This window comes from Amphibalanus amphitrite, unplaced genomic scaffold (assembly GCF_019059575.1).
Source record: "Amphibalanus amphitrite isolate SeventyFive unplaced genomic scaffold, NRLGWU_Aamphi_draft 001097F_arrow, whole genome shotgun sequence".
Lineage (NCBI taxonomy): Eukaryota > Metazoa > Arthropoda > Thecostraca > Balanomorpha > Balanidae > Amphibalanus > Amphibalanus amphitrite.
This window is the reverse complement of record NW_024882591.1, coordinates 75,594-94,033: the sequence shown is the minus strand read 5'-3', so window position 1 is coordinate 94,033 and position 18,440 is coordinate 75,594. Positions and strand designations below refer to the sequence as shown.

Genomic DNA, 18,440 nt, shown 5'->3' with positions numbered 1-18,440 from the left:
GCTGGTTGTAGAAGGAGCGGAGCCAGTATCTGCAGAAGAGATTAGCAAGCGCTGGAGCCGGCCGCAGGACAGGTAGCACAATGTACGTATTGCTTATTGCTTAACTTTCGTCGTCTACGAAGTGGAGCCAGCCGAGCAGATTCTGAAATCTACATTCTACAAGACGCGCTGACAACACTTCTCTGCCCTCGATGCCCTCCTACACAAGCACATAGCAGCTCGGGAGGGTGGAGGCAGTTTTGCCATTCAATCGCAAGTAGAAGATTCAGGAAATGCGATGGTACTGAATGCCAAGGATATTATCCCGCGCCCTGTTGGGGATGGGGGTGGGGGTGGGGGTACTTGAAGTGAACCCTCCCTGTGGTTTTTCGCGAATATCTAAAAAACGGCGGCTGTTTTTGGCACACCTTATCATGCATCTTTTCTGCACATGTTGTAAAAATTGTAGACCAAGGTCACTTAAGGTCAGGTCACCAGGTCACTTCAAGTGACCTCACCTCATACAAAGTTTCAACGTCTTCCATTGCTACATCGAGCGACCGACCTCTTTGAAACTGTCAGCGATCGATAAGGGCAGCAATATGTACACAATTTAAATAAATAACTATCTCGTAATTTTGATATCGGTGACCTAAGGTCAGGTCAATTTTGTGACCTCCCCATTATAAGTCGATGGGAGAAAATCGATGCCAAGTTATGCGTTGGCTTGTTGTAAATCGTCGACATTCAACCTGAAAATCGGTGAAATTCGGCTTTCCATGACCTCTGGTGACCTGACCTTTGATTTGACCAAAAAAGTGACCGAATTAATTTCGTCATTATTTTTAACACTCTTTCGAACGCCGCCTTCCCCGTATCGCTACGTGATCCAGGAGCCGAGTTAGAAGGGGGGGGGGGTTAACACCCCCCAGCAAGGCGTGGAAATTTAGGACCCCCAGCGGGGCGCGGGTTATGGCGGTAGAGTCAGTGACAGTCAGATGACCGATTTTGAGACCCAGCCATCTACATCAGCAAGCGTAATATCAAGCTCGCCGTCTCTAATGCGCCTTGCCCAGCACTCAATCCCTCTTTGTTCACAAGTGTTTTTAAACCAACAACAGCCAAAGCGCGATTGAAATAAATCAGTGTCTTTTAGTCGATACCTAGCCCTCATGCTGTAAATGTTAAATTGTATTAATGTTGCTAATATACCTACCAGTGAAGGATGGATTATTTTCGGTTGGATGGAACTGCATCAGGGACTTATAAAGCCGTCACACAAGTATGTTCGATTTCAAAATAATTCGCGAGATTTCTTGGTACCTACTTATCGTACTTAGAATGACATCTCCGACTCGACTTTCTGGTTTTCCGGTTCTAGCGACTTTTTTGACATCTAGCGACAATTTCAACATTTTGGTGCCGGCCCGGCAGACGGAATTTTTCCGGACCGGAAAGCCGGTGTGAACCCGGCTTAAAAGGTGGGTCACGTACGACCCCCGGCCAGTCTGGGCCGGCGCGCGACGAAGGCAGCTGGCAATACAACGGTAATGTGGACGTAAGGGGTTTACTACAGTAACTTCAGCGTAACAGGGGGAGAGGGTCAAGAAGTGGCCGAAAAAGCGTGACGTAATTTATGGATGGCCCCTTATTTAGGTATACCTACCGGCCGATCTTTCATCTTTGCTCTTTGTACCTATTAGCACGAAACATATACCTAATAAATTCTTATCTAAGATTCGTCAGAAAGCGGCTGCACAAGCGAGCACGAGTGAGACCCTTATCTTGCCATGCGTTTCTTATGAAGATGAAGGTCTTACCGGTACGTTTTCCATGAAAGACCCAGTCATACTGGGTCCCTTTAACGATGCTTATGGAGGTTGCGATCTCTGGATCTTGGACAAAACGTTGCTGAATGTTGATCCTCTCGAGGCCTAGTGACTGCATTCTTCTTTGGAACAATGTCCGGCAAAGGAAACCTATAGGTAAAATAGGAAATGCAGATACCCAGTCCAATGTCACGTAGTATCGACTAGGCGAATGAATGTATCTATTAACCCGCGCCCGGCTGGGGGTCCTGGATTTCCACGCCCTGCTCGGGGGTGTTTGAACACCCCCCCCTTGTAACTCGGCTCCTGGGCCACGTAGCGATACGCGGAAGGCGGCGTTCGAAAGAGCGTAAAAAATAATGACGAAATCACTTCGGTCAATTTTTTGGTCAGGTCAAAGGTCAGGTCACCAGAGGTCATTGAAGGCAAAATTTCGCCGATTTCCAGGTCGAATGTCGAAAATTTCCAAGAAGCCAACGCATAACTCGGGAACCAATAAAGCTACAGCGCCGCGGAAAAGCGCATTCGATAGCCCTATTAACGCCCTTTCTGAGTAATTCCTCAGATTTGACCTAACGTCAACGGTTTTGCCTGCAGGGGGCAAAAACTGCAAAAATAGCCGATTTTTTCGGAAACAGTTTTTCTGCAATAACTTTTGACCCAAGCCTTGTACGAGCTTACTTTTACCGGCATCGTGTTCCTATCGTCAAGACGCATCGAATGAACTATAACTTGACCTTGAAAGGTCAACTTGAAAATTTGACCTCACGTCAAGGTCATGACCTGACCGGAAAGGGTCATGTTGCATATCAGTCGATCCGTATCGTCAAGCTTAACACATATAAGGCGTTTTCTTCGCTCTAGCATGCCTCTATCAAAAGTTATCTGCAAAAAACTGTTAGATACCATTCGTGACCTAAGATGACCTCAGGGCATAACCAAGGGTCACGGACACCATTTTCATGTTCAGTGTGTCTAAACCACTTGTACTTCGATGTTTGGGAGTGTTTATAATGTCTTTCGTCCAAAAGAGGCGCATTTCAATTTTCTCCCATTGACTTATAATGGGGAGGTCGCAAAATTGACCTGACCTTAGGTCATCGATATCAAAATTCTGAGATATACATTTTGTACATGCTATTGCTTTGAGCAATCGCTCAAAGTTTCAAAGCGATCGGTCACTCGGTGTAGCTACGACAGACATTGAAACTTTTTGAGGTGAGATCACTTCAAGTGACCTGGTGACCTGACCTTGAATGACCTTGGTCTGAAATTTTCACAACATGTGTAGAATTGATGTATGATAAGGTGTACCAAAAACGGCGGCGCTCCGCGCCGCCGTTTTTGAGATATTCGCGAAAAACCACAAGGGGGGGGTGTTCAAACACCCCCCCCCCCAGCAGGGCGCGGGTTAATCCTTAGCCGAGTAGGACCTAAGCTTATGTTGGACAAGACCAAAATTAAATATCGGTTTAAAAGTACCATTATACATTTTTATCCAATTCCACATAGTCCCACCCGTGTGGCCATTGTACCTATGTCTTCGCACGACATTCCCTGTTCAGGCGACGCACATGTGTGCCCATTAATTTGTCACATAATCTAACTTACATGTTCTTCTGACGCGCTACACAAACGCATTTAACGAGCGTGCCACTCACATTTTGGGGGAAATTGACAGTCGGACACATACAGACACACAGACACACATGCGACCACGTGCGGGTGACACCGCCAGCCCAGATTCATGCACCAGAACTATGACGTCGCACTCTGGTAGTATCACGTGACCGTTCCCTCGCGGTGCGGTCGGCGGCGTGCCGATAAAACGGCCGTCGGGGGGCGCCGCAGGGCACACAGCTGGCCGAAGGCGCCCCGGGTCACGACCACAGACAGGGCTCTGCGCTCGGCCAACTGACGACACCATGAGGACGATCCTGCCGCTGCTGCTGGCGGCCTGCCTGGGCTGCGCCGCCGCCACCGAGGTCATCTGTTACTGGGGCTCCTGGAGTCACTACCGCACCGGTGAGCTAACCGAACGGAGTCACTACCGCGGTCACACCGGTGAGCTAATTAGGGAGGTAAGGGAGCCACAATCGCACCGGTGAGCTAGTCAGGAAGCTTATTAGGCTTCTGCTTTTTGCGGCCTAACTGGGCGGCCGACCTGATTCAACAAATAAACTGCAGCTATTTTTGCAAAACCTTGCAAAAACCCGTCTTACCCCACCCCATGGGGTAAGACGGTCACATGGGTAGGGCAAGACAGCCAGCTTCTTTCACCGACCAGCACAGCTCGCAACAAATGCCCGAGATTAGCCGCACTGATACAGTCGCCCGTTGGTCTCAAGTGGTTCGGAACTGGCAGCATACGAGATTCGTGCAGAAGGCGTATGCTCGTATATAGGCCCTAGTTCAGAAGCCATGTAGAACCGTTTTTCACATTCATTATTCGAGAATAAAGTGTGCCGAAGGAATATTGCTAACATGTCTGTGAGTATCGGAATCGAACATATTCTTATTAGAAATGCTTATTTTTTTCCTAACAGCAACAAAAATATTTTCACCATTACAGACACATCGGATTCATAGTTGCCCGTTTTACCCCAAACTCAATGTCAGAAGTTCAGCACGATTTTTCTCTGTGGACAATTTGATGCAGACAACGCAAATCCGCGGTAAATGAACACTGGTGGCATATGTGTGTACCACAAGTGATTGCGAGTTTTTAACTCTATAGTGCTGCACACAAAAGCTTGCACAATAGGTACATTATGGATGTGTTTTTATAAAAGGAGTGTTCTAAAGAAATCAAAATAAAAGATTATCGACTGAACACATGAATTCACCAGACTTCAATGGTGGTGTGTAGTGGGAAAGGCAATTCTGTTCCTAATTTTTCTCGCTCGTAGCGCTATTGGTTTGGTCTGCAGAAGGGGTGCCCGTCTTACCTACCCTGACCGTCTTACCCCACTTTCCCCTATAGGATAATAGGTAACGGTGACTGACGCTAAATGAGCAGCTCACTTAACTACTACCACGCACGGTTATTTAAAAGCGGGAGTTCCTTGAGATCTTTCTGGCTGTCGAGAAGTTCAAGTTGCGGAACGAATGCCACTAATGCAGTGTTTTCCTAATTTTTTTTCGCATGTGCACGAGCTGATTGTCTTGAGATGTAGGTATTTTGATTCGGGTCGCATGAATATCAATTCGAACTTACCATCAAATCATTGCAAAGTTTTCGTTTATTTATGCATTTCACGAGTCACGACTTTTAATCTTTGTTCAATTAACCCTCGCCGGCCGAAAGGGGCGGGTGCCACCCCCGGATTTTTTTTTCGCGATAGCTCGGAACACGCAGGAGATAGAGAGCTGAAACTTGGCATAACTGCTCCTTGATTCAAAACGGGTCTTGTAACACCAACCCCATTTTCCGGTCAGGTCAGGTCACTGACCTATGACGTCATACGTAAACCTCTGCACGGTTTACAGATGTCGCAACTTCGCAGCGCTCTCAGTGCCACAGCAGCTTTCACAGAGAGATGATACTTACAGAACCTATGTAGTATCATTCAGAGGTTCCACAACTTGTATATCTTGGAATTTTCCTTAAGGTCACATGAGGTTAGGTCGGTCACGTGAACTCACCATTTATAAGTGAATGGGGAAAACTGCTTCTTTGGCACCGGGAATGATTTTACACTATCTCAAGCACATGGAGTCGGGATTTCATGCACTCCTTGCAAGGTCCCAAGCTTCATTTCTGCATTGTTGACCTTGCATGACGTCATGTATGAACTATGACGTCACTAGGGTCACAATAGTTTTTCGTCAATAACTCCCGATCCAAGTGAGCTAGCGATTCGGGGAAGCCACCAATGGACTGGGGAAGACCTGCAGAATCGAATGATATGCAATATGACCTCCTTTGACCAGCTTCGTTACCTGGGAGATTCTGACCTGACCTTGACCTGAGGTCAGCATCTGAACTTGACCTCACACGAAGAAAAAGTACACTATTCGACACGCCTGAGTGAGATGAACACGATGGTGCTAAAATAGCGGCTCTGCGGCCGTTTTTTGCGAAGTTATTTACCAAAAACCGAGCCCGGGCCTTGGGCCGCTTGACCTGACCTCAGAGGTCACCGGTTGACCTGACACCTTTAAATCGGATACTAATCGCTGCGTCCCGTATCGGTGCACACGCTCCTTTTTTCCGCGAGGCTCTAGCTCCATCAGGCGCGAAACAGCGAGGGGGTCCGTACCAGGGTCGTACCCCCCTCGGCCGGCGCGTGTATAGAAAACCAATATGTCCGGCGAGGATTAGATAGAAGCATCCGTTATAGGTATTGTATTGGTCATACTTCTATTTTAGCTATCTGTGCACCAGCTGTTTTACTATATTGCATACATATGTAATATACCTAATGGTCACTTGATGAATTGCCAGCTTTTTTTTTATAAAAAATTGTCGGCATTTCAATACGAAATAATCCCATGCGCTTCCATAGTCCATGCAATAATGCGCTCGGCCGCATCATCCGCTGTTATTAGGCATAGGTACCTTTTAGGTATCTTGGTACCTTTTAGGTATCTTTTAGGTATCTTGTATCCGACTTTTGTTAGTTCAGCTCACGGGAGGTCTTGTTCGCATGAGCTTTATTGGCATTTCCACACTCAACCACGTAAACGACAATCCATCTAAATGTGGTTTACCGGTCCACAGTTCTCGACTATTCATCTGATGTGAACGGCTCCTTGTGTATGCAATCGCATTTACCTAGTACCTACTATACATAACCTGGTACGTTGGGCTATAGAGAACAGACGTAAGAAGTGAGCCGACCGGTACCTATTCGCTCCCGAATTGCATCACGTCCCAGTGACGTCACGACACCTGGGTGAGGGGGGTTACACGGAGCCGCTGTCACGGATAAATCAGCCGTTCGGCGCGAATTTCGTCCAGTCAGCGGGTCTGACGTCGGTTCAACCACCTGCGGCGCCACGGCAGGTGTGTGACTTATTGTAAGTACCTACTGGGCGGGTTCCGGTCGGTAGCGGGGCACACCAGGAGGACACTAGCTGAGTCGGCAGTCGCCGGCCGGGAGACTGGGTGGGGACTGAAGATGGCACAGCATAGATCACACCTGTGCTAACTGCTAACCTGTGCTACATGCATGATCAAGGTGTTCATACCAACCGCACGCACATGGAAGGTTCTGTACTATGGGGCTGGTAACTTGCTATGTACTCTTAGGCATAAGGAAACAAGTATAGCTCACTATCATTTCCATCATACACCTATCCGTGCTTCTATCCTCAGGATACTGAAATCCTTCTCCTCCACGCCACAACCCCCTTCCGGGCTGGACAGGCAACTTAATCTCATGCGGGCTGCTCCCTTGGAGCGGCACCGCTGCTCCCGAGGGAGCGCACCCCGTAGCCGGGTGCAGTGAGTGCCTTGGGGCTGGGTGGCCTGTCCTCTGGACGGGCTCAGCCCCGGCGACTCACTAAGGTGCCTGCCCAGACCAATGTCTCCCCCTAAATCCTATCATCCTTCCGGCTCTGCAATGGTCTTGTCGACCGAAAGGGCCTAACCCAACAAAACAAAACAAAAACAAATTTCCATCCAATTGTCCATTAAACATGGGGATGCAGTTCGTCATGGCAATGGCCGTTTCTGTGCTAAGAAACGGATAATCGAATGACAGTCGGAAGATAAACATACCTACCTATATAGCGGGCAAACGATAAGTCATTTACTTAGGCATATACTCCATGAAAAACAAACGGAACAGCTCGCAGCTTGCAGTTGAGGCATGAGTTCTCACCAAATGAGCTTTTGATTATGAGGCAATAACAAAAGCAAAACTTAGCCACTTAGCGAGCTACGGTCACCGCACACGCCCACTCTTGGTACCTATAGTTGGTCTGGGCTCTGTACAACTTGCCATTACATTCGGCCAGGCATAGACGATTGCCGCTGGCGCTTAGCCCACTTATTTTTCAACAAAACACACACAGTAGCAAGAACAGACTTTGTCACAACACAGCACAGATTTTGACACAGTCCCCGCCTGCTACCGCAAGTCCTTATACCACATCCCGTGAATCACAAAACCGACATCGTCATAAATAGTCCATAGTTTCATTTCCTGCTAAGTGAGATGTGTCGGCTGGTCCCTTCGAACCGTTACTCCGTGTAGTCCACATCGCTCGACCGGGACCGGAACCGCGCTGGCCCACGTCCCGTCTCTGAAATCACTCCTCAGACGTGACCGTGACTGTTCCTATATCAGCACCGACACTGAATCACGCTGTGGCCTGTGTGACTTATCCGGCTTACCCAGCTGATTCGGCACATGAGCCGTCTGTTGGAAGAAGACTTACCGAACAGTGTGCGTGTCAACAATCGTCACTTGTGTTTGGACTTCTCTGACTATTCTCGCTGAGAAAACGCCAAGTTCAAACTGAGATTACAGGAATAAGGCGAGAAAAAGTCCACGCGATTTATGAGCGTAACCGTTCAAAGCCGATATTTCCGGCCGATAGGATCACCTGTTTCACAATGGGATTATCGGTTGGTTCTAGGCAAAAAAAAAGCCCTAGGGCTCATTGTTTACAACATGCTTAGAGGGGCATTGGTATAGTTCAGTTAATTGTCGATACATCAATGAATAACGTACCTATACGTTTTTTGTTTGCAGTAACTGCATGTTTAATGTGTATGTGTCCCAAGCGCACATGAGAATCCGAGCACGCGTAGGTAGGTATAACGATATCGGTGATACCTAAATGTAACTCATCTAAGCAGATGGCATGGGTTAACCGACGTCATTGGATTGGGTATTGGTACCTAATAATACCGGACCGAGTATTCATACCTAATTGAACAACATACCTAAAAACACGAGATAAAATTAGCGAGTGACGAGTAGAGTAGCTAATTTAAACGGTCACTAAACGTTAAGCGATTTGTTCTACATAGGTCCATTAGGTAGCCGGTCCATTTACTCAGGTATTCGATAAGGAACGAATAAAGTAACACAGACACCTAATCCTAAATGAATATACTTAAATAAACATCCATTAGCATCGTATCTATTTATGTTGCATTTATCAAAAGACGTCTGATTATTTATTTATTTTCTTTTGCGATCAGCCTTCGCGGGCGTACACTGATAGCAAATTTAAACGGTGGGAAAGTAAGTGAATTATATTAGAACACTATTACTCTCAGTAGCGGCGGAACACCTTCAATTAAGGGGGGCGGGGCACTGCCGACTTTTGGTCCTATTCTTTCCATGCAACGCCCAGGGCTAATGTTAAAATGCCAAAATCAAAGGGGGGCACGGTGCCCCGGTGCCCTCCCCGTTCCGCCGCCTATGATTACTATAGGTACTATCACGCCGGGGGTTTGGACGATACGGGATGAAATGCATTTTGCCTAAGCGCTCTGCCTGATTGCGATGAAATATGATATAAAATGTCCCCTATGATAGCAATCATTTTATATGCTTCTCATAAGCTACAAATTTAAGGTCTTTGTTGTATCGTCTTTGAATTTTTATCAAACATTTTTAAGTGTCATCTATTGGTGCGGTGTTGAAGTTTTGAACGGTTATGTACAGCCCACCGCTAAAGTAATGTAGGGTTTACCAATCTCAACGGTTGGCTTTGACTGGCGATTATGCGGAGTGATCGAAAAGAAGATGTCAATAGCTAAAGTTGCAGCTGCAAGGGTGACGATACATATTAGCTACATTCAAAGTTTCATTGTATAGTCTGGTTAATCGTTCCTAAGCTTCAGAAGCAGAACATATACCCATGACTGAAACCGCACATTACTTCTGCTGTGGACTGTACACGCTCCCGGTTTGGATGCCGCCACGTGGCTCTCACGGCGGGTACTTCTCTTACCCTCAGGGGACGGTCAGGTGACAGTCGATGACCTGGACCCGCACAAGTGCTCCATCTACATCTACGCGTTCGCCAGGCTGAACCCGACTACCTACCAGTTGGACGTGTTCGATTCCTGGCTCGACATCTCGCTCAGGGTGAGAGCTTACATAGTTGGGCTGTACCTATGCAAGGCGCGCAGTTAGATTAGTCGTCCACCGATGTAAAATAACGTCAAAATATGGTTAACCGATGTTATCCCGGCAGTTGCTGGGGTATTTCGCCACCCACCGTTTGCTGGGGGGGGGGGGCGTTAAACGCCCCCAGCCGATAACTCGAGAACCAATAGGCGCAGCGAAACGCACGAGGCGGCAAACGAAAGAGCGCGACGAGACGATTCAGATGAGTACTTTAAAGTTGAATTTTGAGGTCACAGGTCGGGTCAAGGTCAGGTCAAACACCTGAAATCGGGCTTTCAGTAGCATGGACTTCAGGACTTCGCAATGGGTGCCTCTCGTCATAAACTCTGTCCAAACGGTGCACAATCCATCATATAAGGCCTACAAGAGTGTCAGCTCCATGTCAGGGTCAGTCAAGCATAGGTCAGGGTCAAGGTCAGGTCAACCGGGTAGGCACATATCCCCGAAAATCAAAACTGATATTCGCAGCCTGTGACACATGTTTTACAGGTAATTTGGGGCGTAGAACACGATGGTGACATTCATTTTGTCATATGTGTACGTGTTTGGCTCAAAAAGTTCAATTTAAGAAATGCATGTATCATGGTCGTGAAGTAGTCACGAAAAATTGCCAAGATTCAGTTCAAGATTATGGAAAATGCGGAACGATAATCAATAATCCAAGATAGCCATTTGATTGATCATGGTATTGGCAGTCTAATGGCGTTTACGGCATGTCTGTATGTCTATTCTGTGATTTTATATGATTTTTTGAACATATGCCGTTTTTGGTCGAAAACACAGAAATCATGACGTCACTAAAACCTCGATATTTCAAAAAATTTCCGACCGATTTTTTTGAAACTTTGCCACAATAAACTTCATTCAATTCCCTACAGGTACCCAAAATTTGGCGCGCCTGCGGCGCGCCGTTTTTATGCTATGGCCCGGCGAAAAAAGTGGGGGCGTTTAACGCCCCCCCCCCCCAGCAACTCGCGGGTTATTACGCATTAGAATTGCAAAACTGCGGCGATTTTTATCTCGATTCTCACGGCGCCGCAGGGCTATGAGAAGTTCGTGGCCATGAAGCAGGCCAACCCGGCGCTGAAGGTGCTGCTGGCCATCGGCGGCTGGAACGAGTCGCTGGACCCCAAGTACTCCACCATGCTGGCCAACCCCTCGCTGCGCCAAGGCTTCGTGTCGAACGCCGTCCAGTTTCTGCAGCAGCACGGCTTCGACGGCCTGGACCTGGACTACGAGTACCCGTCGGCGGCCGACCGGGCCGGGTTCGCCGCCTGGGTGACCGAGCTGCGCGCCGCCTTCCAGCCGCACGGCCTGCTGCTCACCGCCGCCGTCACCGCCAGCGCCGCCAAAATCGACGCCGGGTACGACGTGCCGGCCGTCTCGGCGGCGCTCGACTTCATCAACGTGATGGCGTACGACCTGCACGGCTCGTGGGAGGCCACCGCCGACCACCACGCGCCGCTGCTGCCGCGCGCCTCGGACGCCGGCAGCGGCCTGGACTTGCAGTCCGTGATGGAGGCCTGGAGGAGTCGCGGAGCGCCGGCCGCCAAACTGGCCGTGGGCGTGCCGCTGTACGGTCGCAGCTGGACGGTGCCCGGGGCCGACAAGACGCCGCCCGTGGCCGGGTCCGGCGCCGGTGTGGCCGGGCCGCACACCCAGGAGGCCGGCAGCCTCTCCTACTTCGAGATCTGCAAGAACGTCAACGCCGGCTGGACTGTGGTGCAGGTGGGTCATGTGGCTAAACGTTACATTGGGTGCAGAGGACGGAGGATGGCGGTTGACTCGGAGTGCAGTCATTTAACCTTTCTAAAAGCGCGGAAAGATGAGTGCTCTAAACATAATTGCATCACTGACAAAATCAGCATCTCGTCTGGCCGTGTGTCACTCAACATGTCTCCCGCCGCCCCAGACTGACGTGCCGCTCTGCCGCCGCAGGACCCGACCGGGAAGATCGGGCCGTACGCCTACTCGGGAGACCAATGGGTCGGGTACGACGACACCGCCATGGTGGCCGCCAAGACCCGGTGGGCCGTCAGCCAGGGATTCGGGGCCGTCATGGTCTGGGACGTCAGCTCCGAGGACGTCAGGTACGGAGATAGCTGAGGCCAGGGCAAGGGTGATGGGACAGATAACCCGCGCCGGGCCGGTGCTCTGAGATTCCGCGCCGGGCCGGGGGGTGTCTGAACACCCCCTCTTCTAACTCGGCTCCTGGGCCACGTAGCGACACGCGGTAAGCGGCAGTCGAAAGAACGTCCAAAATAAGGACGAAAACACTTCAGTCATTTTTGGGGTCAGGTCAAAGGTCAGATCACCAGAGGTCACCAAAGGTAAAATGTTGACTATTTCAACAGAAACTGCCAACGGCTATCTCGGGAACCGATAGAGCTACAGCGCCGCGGAAAAGCGCATTCGATAGCCCTTTTACAGACATTTCTGAATAATGTGTTCAGATTTGACCTAAGGTCAACGGTTTAGCCTCCAGAGGGCAAAAACTCCAAAAATAGCCGTTTTTACGAAAAACGTTTTTTCTGCAATAACTTTTGCCTCGAAAGAGCCATGACATTTCTTTTGCCAGCATCGTGTTCCTCTCGTCGAGACGCGTCGAATGAACTATAATTTGACCTTGAAAGGTCAAGGAAAATTTGACCTCAGGTCAAGGTCATGACCTGACCGGTAAAGGTCATGTTGCATATCAGTCGATCCGCAACGTCGAGCCGAACACATCTAAGGCTTTTTCAGCGCTCTAGCACGCCTCTATCAGAAGTTATTAGCGAAAAACTGTTAGATTCTGTTCGTGACCTGAGATGACCTCTGGGACATAATGAGGGGTCACAGTTGCCATTTTCCGATTCAGTGTGTCAATTTTACCTACATCTCGATGTTTGGGAGTGTCTAGAATAGCGTTCGTGCAAAACAGACGCTTTTCAATTTTCTCCCATTGACTTAGGGGAGAGGCCGCAAAATTGACCTTACCTTAGGTCACCGATATCAAAATTCCGAGATATACATTTTATAGATAAGGTTGCTCTAACCAATCGCTGAAAGTTTCAAGGCAATCGATCAATCGGTGTAGCTATGACGAGCATTCATATTTTTTCTGAGGTGAGGTCACTTGGCGTGACCTGGTGACCTGACCTAAGGTGACCTGGGTCTAAAATGTTCACAACATGTGCGGAAAAGATGCACGAACAGGTGTGCCAAAAACGGCGGCGCTCCGCGCCGCCGTTTTTGAGATATCTGCGAAAACCCACAGGGGGGGGGGGTGTTCAAACACCCCCCCCGGCCCGGCGCGGGATAATAGGTGATGAGTGATTTGGTTAGTGGTGCTTCGGCGGAGAAACACAGCTGCACCACACCATGCACGGATCCGAATGACACCTTTTCTGTTTATGCTCGGGTAGGTATCGGGTTATTTGTGCTGTCAAAATAAGGTATCCAATTAAAAGCGAAAAATGCTACATCGTTTCAGAAACGGTTGCGGCGGTGGCGCGTGGCCGCTGATGTCGGCAATCCAGGCGAACCTCGGCCCGACCACCAGCACCACTACGACCGCCGGCACCACCAGCACCACCACAGCGGGCACCACCACAGCGGGCACCACCACTACGACCGCCGGCACTACAGCTGGAACTACCACCACTGCGGGAACTACGACGACCACTGCGGGAACTACGACCACCACTACCACGGCCGGGCCCGGAGGATCCTGTGAGTATACCGTCCCGAGCTGTCCCGAGGGGCACTCATCACGTGCTCTCGCCTGTTGCGACTTCTGTACAGTTTGTGATGATTACGGCCCATGCCCGCACTCTCATGCCCAAGCCCATGCGCTGTCTGCGGTCCTAACTGTCGTATCCGGTTCCGCTCCATATGCTCGTGTCCCTACAATACGCACAGCACAGTGAGCAGTGTCTCCGTCTTACCTGTTCGGCAGTCCCGTGTCCCTATCACCTGTATAACGACCCCGCCCCTGGCCGGCAGTCTCGTGTCCCTCTCGGTTATGTAACGACCCCGCCCCCGTCCGGCAGTCTCTCGTCCCTATCAGCCGTATAACGACCCGTCCCTGTCCGGCAGTTTCGCGTCCCTATCATCTGTGTAACGACCCGGTCCGGCAGTCTCGTGTCCCTCTCGGTTATGTAACGACCCCACCCCTGTCCGGCAGTCTCGTGTCGCTATCCGCGGTGTAACGACCCTGTCCGGCAGTCTCGTGTCCCTGTCAGTTAGGTACCGCCCCTGGCCGGCAGTCTCGTGTCTCTCAGTTGTGTAACGACCCGGTCCGGCAGTCTCGTGTCTTTATCAGCTGTGTAACGACCCGGTCCGGCAGTCTCGTGTCCCTCTCGGTTGTGTAACGACCCCGCCCCTGGCCGGCAGTCTCGTGCCCCTATCAGTAATGTAACGACCCTGTCCCTCTCCGGCAGTCTCGCGCCCCTATCAGTTGTGTAACGTCCCTGTCCGGCAGTCCCGTGTCCCTATCAGTAATGTAACGACCCTGTCCCTGGCCGGCAGTCTCGTGTCCCTCTCGGTTATGTAACGACCCCGTCCCTGTCCGGCAGTCTCGTATCCCATCAGTTTTGTAACGACCCCGCCCCCGTCCGGCAGTCCCGTGTCCCTATCAGTAATGTAACGACCCCGTCCCTGTCCGGCAGTCTCGTGTCTCTCAGTTTTGTAACGACCCCACCCCTGTCCGGTAGTCCCGTGTCGCTATCCGCTGTGTAACGACCCCGTCCGGCAGTCTCATGTCCTCAGCTGTATAACCACCTCGTCGTCCCTGGCCGGCAGTCTCGTGTCCCTCTGCGAACGGCCTGTTCCCGGACCCGTACGACTGCCAGAGCTACTACAACTGCGGCCACGGCACGCCGCACCACTACACGTGTCCCAGCGGCACGCTCTTCGACCCGACGGCGCTTAACTGCAACTGGGCCAGCCAAGTGACGTGAGTGGGCCGGGGGAGGAGGGCCGGTCAGATATCTCAGAGGTACACGACAATATGACGGAAACCTTTAATCTCTTCGATTTTTTTTTTTAACCAGGTTTCATAAAGAGGGGTTCGTCTGATGTTCGCATGTCATCATCGACGTAAATCGCTACTGTCCCAGATCCTTTCATCGCTCCTGCCTTCCTAGCCTTGCTCCCAGCGATAACTGAAGTCGACCGTAGCTTCATCCACTATATGACGGCAAGGAATAACTCTACGGTGTTAGGTACTATTTGCAGCCTGCATCATCAGACACCTGCCTGCAAAACAGGAAGACCGAAGCAAAATGAACCCATTGAACGATGTTCAGGCAGACGACATTCAGGCGAAAGAGAGCAGACAGATTCAATTTGGTTTATTCCATATCCTCGTGAAACAACAGAACAAATCACACTCTCTCGGCCCGACCTCCTCTCTCTTTCCTAGGCTAATTCCTATACACGGACCGCGTCACCCCCTCTACTCAGTCGTCACATCCTCTCCTTTCCTCTCTCGAACAGTCCGGAGCTCATTCGTGTCGCTCCCTCCCTCCTCTGCTCTGTCGGCGCCTCCTCTCCCTCTCTCCGCGACAGTCCAGCCCGCACCAGTCGCCCGTCACTCGGCCGCTGGTTTGCGGGCCATCAGAAGGTAGCTCTGGCGGCGCTCCGTGGCTGACGCCACATCGATTCCACGACTCTGGGCGTCGTTGATGACGGCACACATCTTCTCGCGGGTCCGACGCAGCAGCGAGTCGCCGTCGGCAGCTCCGCGAGCGGCCACCAGCTCCTGGTATCCGGACCAGCTAGCGATCTCGCCTAGCACGAGCTCCAAGGAGAAGGGCCGCTCAATGAAGTAGCTCTCCTCGTCCCACTGAATCTCAGGGTAGGAGATCATCGCCTCCGCCTCATGGGTTTTGGACATTATGTCCCCCAGCAGTGTGGGCATCGGCCAGTGATCGGCCAGGTGCACGTACAGCACCTCCTTGAAAATGTCGTCCAGCTCGGTCCACACAGTGCCGTCGGGCAGTCGGAAGGACGGCTCGTTGTAGCTGTAGATGGCGATCACTCCACCGGGCGCCAGGACCCGGTCAACCTCTGCCAGAAACCGCTCCCGGTCGAACCAGTGGAAGCACACGGAGGCGGTGACCAGGTTCACCGATCCGTCCGGCACCGGGATCTCCTCGGCCGGCGCCACCTGGTAGGTGACGCCGCCGCCGCTCGTGCTGCTGCCGGCCGCCTCTGCCACCTGGGCGGGGCTGATGTCCGTGCCCAGGACCGAGCCAAAGTGCGGCGCCAGCAGCCGGGTGTTCTGGCCGCTGCCGCAACCGACGTCCACGGCTCGGTGCAGGGGTGACGAGCGGCGGACGTACTGCAGCACGTGAGCGATCAGCGCCGCAGGCGGCTCCGGACGGAACTGGGCGTACAGGCGCGCGTGCTGAGAGCCCTCGAACGCACGAAGCATAGCGGCGGTGACGGGCGGTCGGTCAGACGGTAAGAGACGGTCGGTGAGACGGTAAGAGACGGTCGGTGAGACGGTGAGCGGCGGTCGGTGGCTGCAGCAGCTGGCGAGTGACTCAGACTGGTTGTATGCCCGCCGATCAATAGGCTACTGCCTCAGGGGATGGGCGTCGCCCAGGTACGAGCACTGAGGGTTTTTAACGAAACACTGATGAGTGACGACTGGAGCCCTGGACTGTCCTCTGCACCACTGACCCCTCTCCAGTAACTGAAAATGCCTACACTGTAGCCAAGTGGCCGCCCAGACGGCACTGGAGCAGGCCCTGGCCCGCGTCATAATGACATGCCTACATGCCTAGATGTATGAACAGGCTCCGTATAAATGTAACGTATAAATACATGTATTGCTGAAATCAGCACACGATACCGCAGGCGTGACAATGAGAATATAAGCGCTTCGGCCACTTGCAAGTTTTCATTCCGTAATACCGTAAATAGCCGCATCATGGGATTCAATGCATCGCAAGTAAGATTAAACTCTGCTTATCGCCACAGCATGGGCTAGGCGCACGTAGATTTCGTTATGAGACAGGCTCAGTTTAAATAAACACCAGGCCATGTGGGAAATGCGGCAGCTAATTGTTAGCTGTCAATGGATTGCTGCGCCCTTATGCAGAGTAGAGCCATGCTAACAAAAATATGCACAACATCCAATCGCCAGCCAGTAAGATGACTGGACAAAGAGTTATGAGGCGTGATTTTAGGATTTATAATATAGATTTAGGTACAACATACGTAGGAGTGGATAATATAAGAACCTCGCTGCTGTTTGAGACGTAGTTTCAGCGACTCCCACCCAGTGTCGTCAGTATTTTCCTACGTTGACCCTGCATTGTCGCAAACCATTCTACGGTGACCGGCTGTGGCGCTCCACAGGTGCGGGGTGACCTCCGGGGGCGATTCAACCACAACCACCACTACCACGACCACGACGACGACCACCACGGCCGGCAGCGGCGGCTCCGGGACCTGTGAGTTATATGGGGCGGGGGTCGGAGTGTGGAGGGAATGGGGACGGACGTATAGAATGTCCCAATTAGTAATACAGGAGCTGGGATAAGCAGTTGCTCAATTGTTGACCGGTCATTATCGTTCTCTTCAATAACTTCTCTGTCACTGACTTGTTTCATCTGACCACTCGGCTGTTCACCTCGGTTTGACCTGAGGTATGTGTCCCTTCTCTGACCTGACCTCTGTGACCCCTGCCGCAGTCACCTGTCCGTCGCCGACGGGCTGGTTCGCCGACCCGTCCGACTGTCACAGTTTCTACAACTGTTTCAACGGCACGCCGCACCACTACACCTGTCCGGCGGGCACCAGCTGGCAGCAGAGCATCACCAACTGCAACTGGTCGTCCATCACCGGCTGCTGAGCAGCTGCCTCAGCCGGCCGGCAGCCGACAGCTGCGGGGAGCTGCTGCGGTAGACAGAACGACCAGCTGCCGGCTTTGGATCTTTAACAACTCTTTATCAGGGCTCGATCTGTACTTCCATCTGTTTTTATCTTTGTGTTGGTAGTAGTGAGTGGCATACCACGGGAACAAATATGAGGTGATGTAGGGTATCTTTTGATGGAATATCGACGACGAATTAAGCATACTAGTCAAAAGCCGGCATTAGGCACTTTGTCGAACGTGTCGCTATTAGCTCTCATATTGATTGACAATACGTTCATTGTTTGTACTTCGTAGTTTAGCGGTAGTGCCTGCTTGGCGGAACAGTCATCGATTGTATGGTTCATTCGATGGTGACGCGGCCTTGTTCTCATAATGACGTTATCTGCGTGTTAACTACTATCGATCGTCGATCGAGAGCGCTCTGCTCAGTTTGATCCTAACTAGGTCAGTCATCAATGACAAAATCATGCATTATTTGCGATAGTTTTGAAGTCTTTTGTTATGCTATCAAATGTTTGGGAGAATAAAACCTGATCTTCGGTGTGTTTCTAATTATACTTATGTCAGTCCAGCCTGTTTTTTTTTTTTTAGTTAACTATGTGTCGATTTCTGCAGTCGGGTTAGTTATCGATGAAAAATTCTGGCGAGGACAAAATCTGACAACCC

At 51.0% G+C, this 18,440-nt stretch overlaps 2 protein-coding genes across 2 annotated transcripts; one reads left to right on the top strand and one right to left on the bottom strand.

The window, feature by feature from the left end:
* Positions 1-3,628: 3,628 nt before the first annotated feature.
* On the top strand, positions 3,629-18,317 carry LOC122370088 (acidic mammalian chitinase-like). Its single transcript, XM_043345352.1, has 8 exons — positions 3,629-3,833; positions 9,732-9,862; positions 10,946-11,632; positions 11,843-11,994; positions 13,377-13,615; positions 14,687-14,840; positions 17,255-17,349; positions 17,590-18,317. Exons 1-8 carry the CDS (start codon positions 3,734-3,736, stop codon positions 17,748-17,750), a joined length of 1,719 nt encoding a protein of 572 aa, XP_043201287.1. The 5' UTR covers positions 3,629-3,733; the 3' UTR covers positions 17,751-18,317.
* On the bottom strand, positions 15,223-17,000 carry LOC122370089 (putative methyltransferase DDB_G0268948). The gene has a single exon (XM_043345353.1). It carries the CDS (start codon positions 16,320-16,322, stop codon positions 15,477-15,479), a length of 846 nt encoding a protein of 281 aa, XP_043201288.1. The 5' UTR covers positions 16,323-17,000; the 3' UTR covers positions 15,223-15,476.
* Positions 18,318-18,440: the final 123 nt, after the last annotated feature.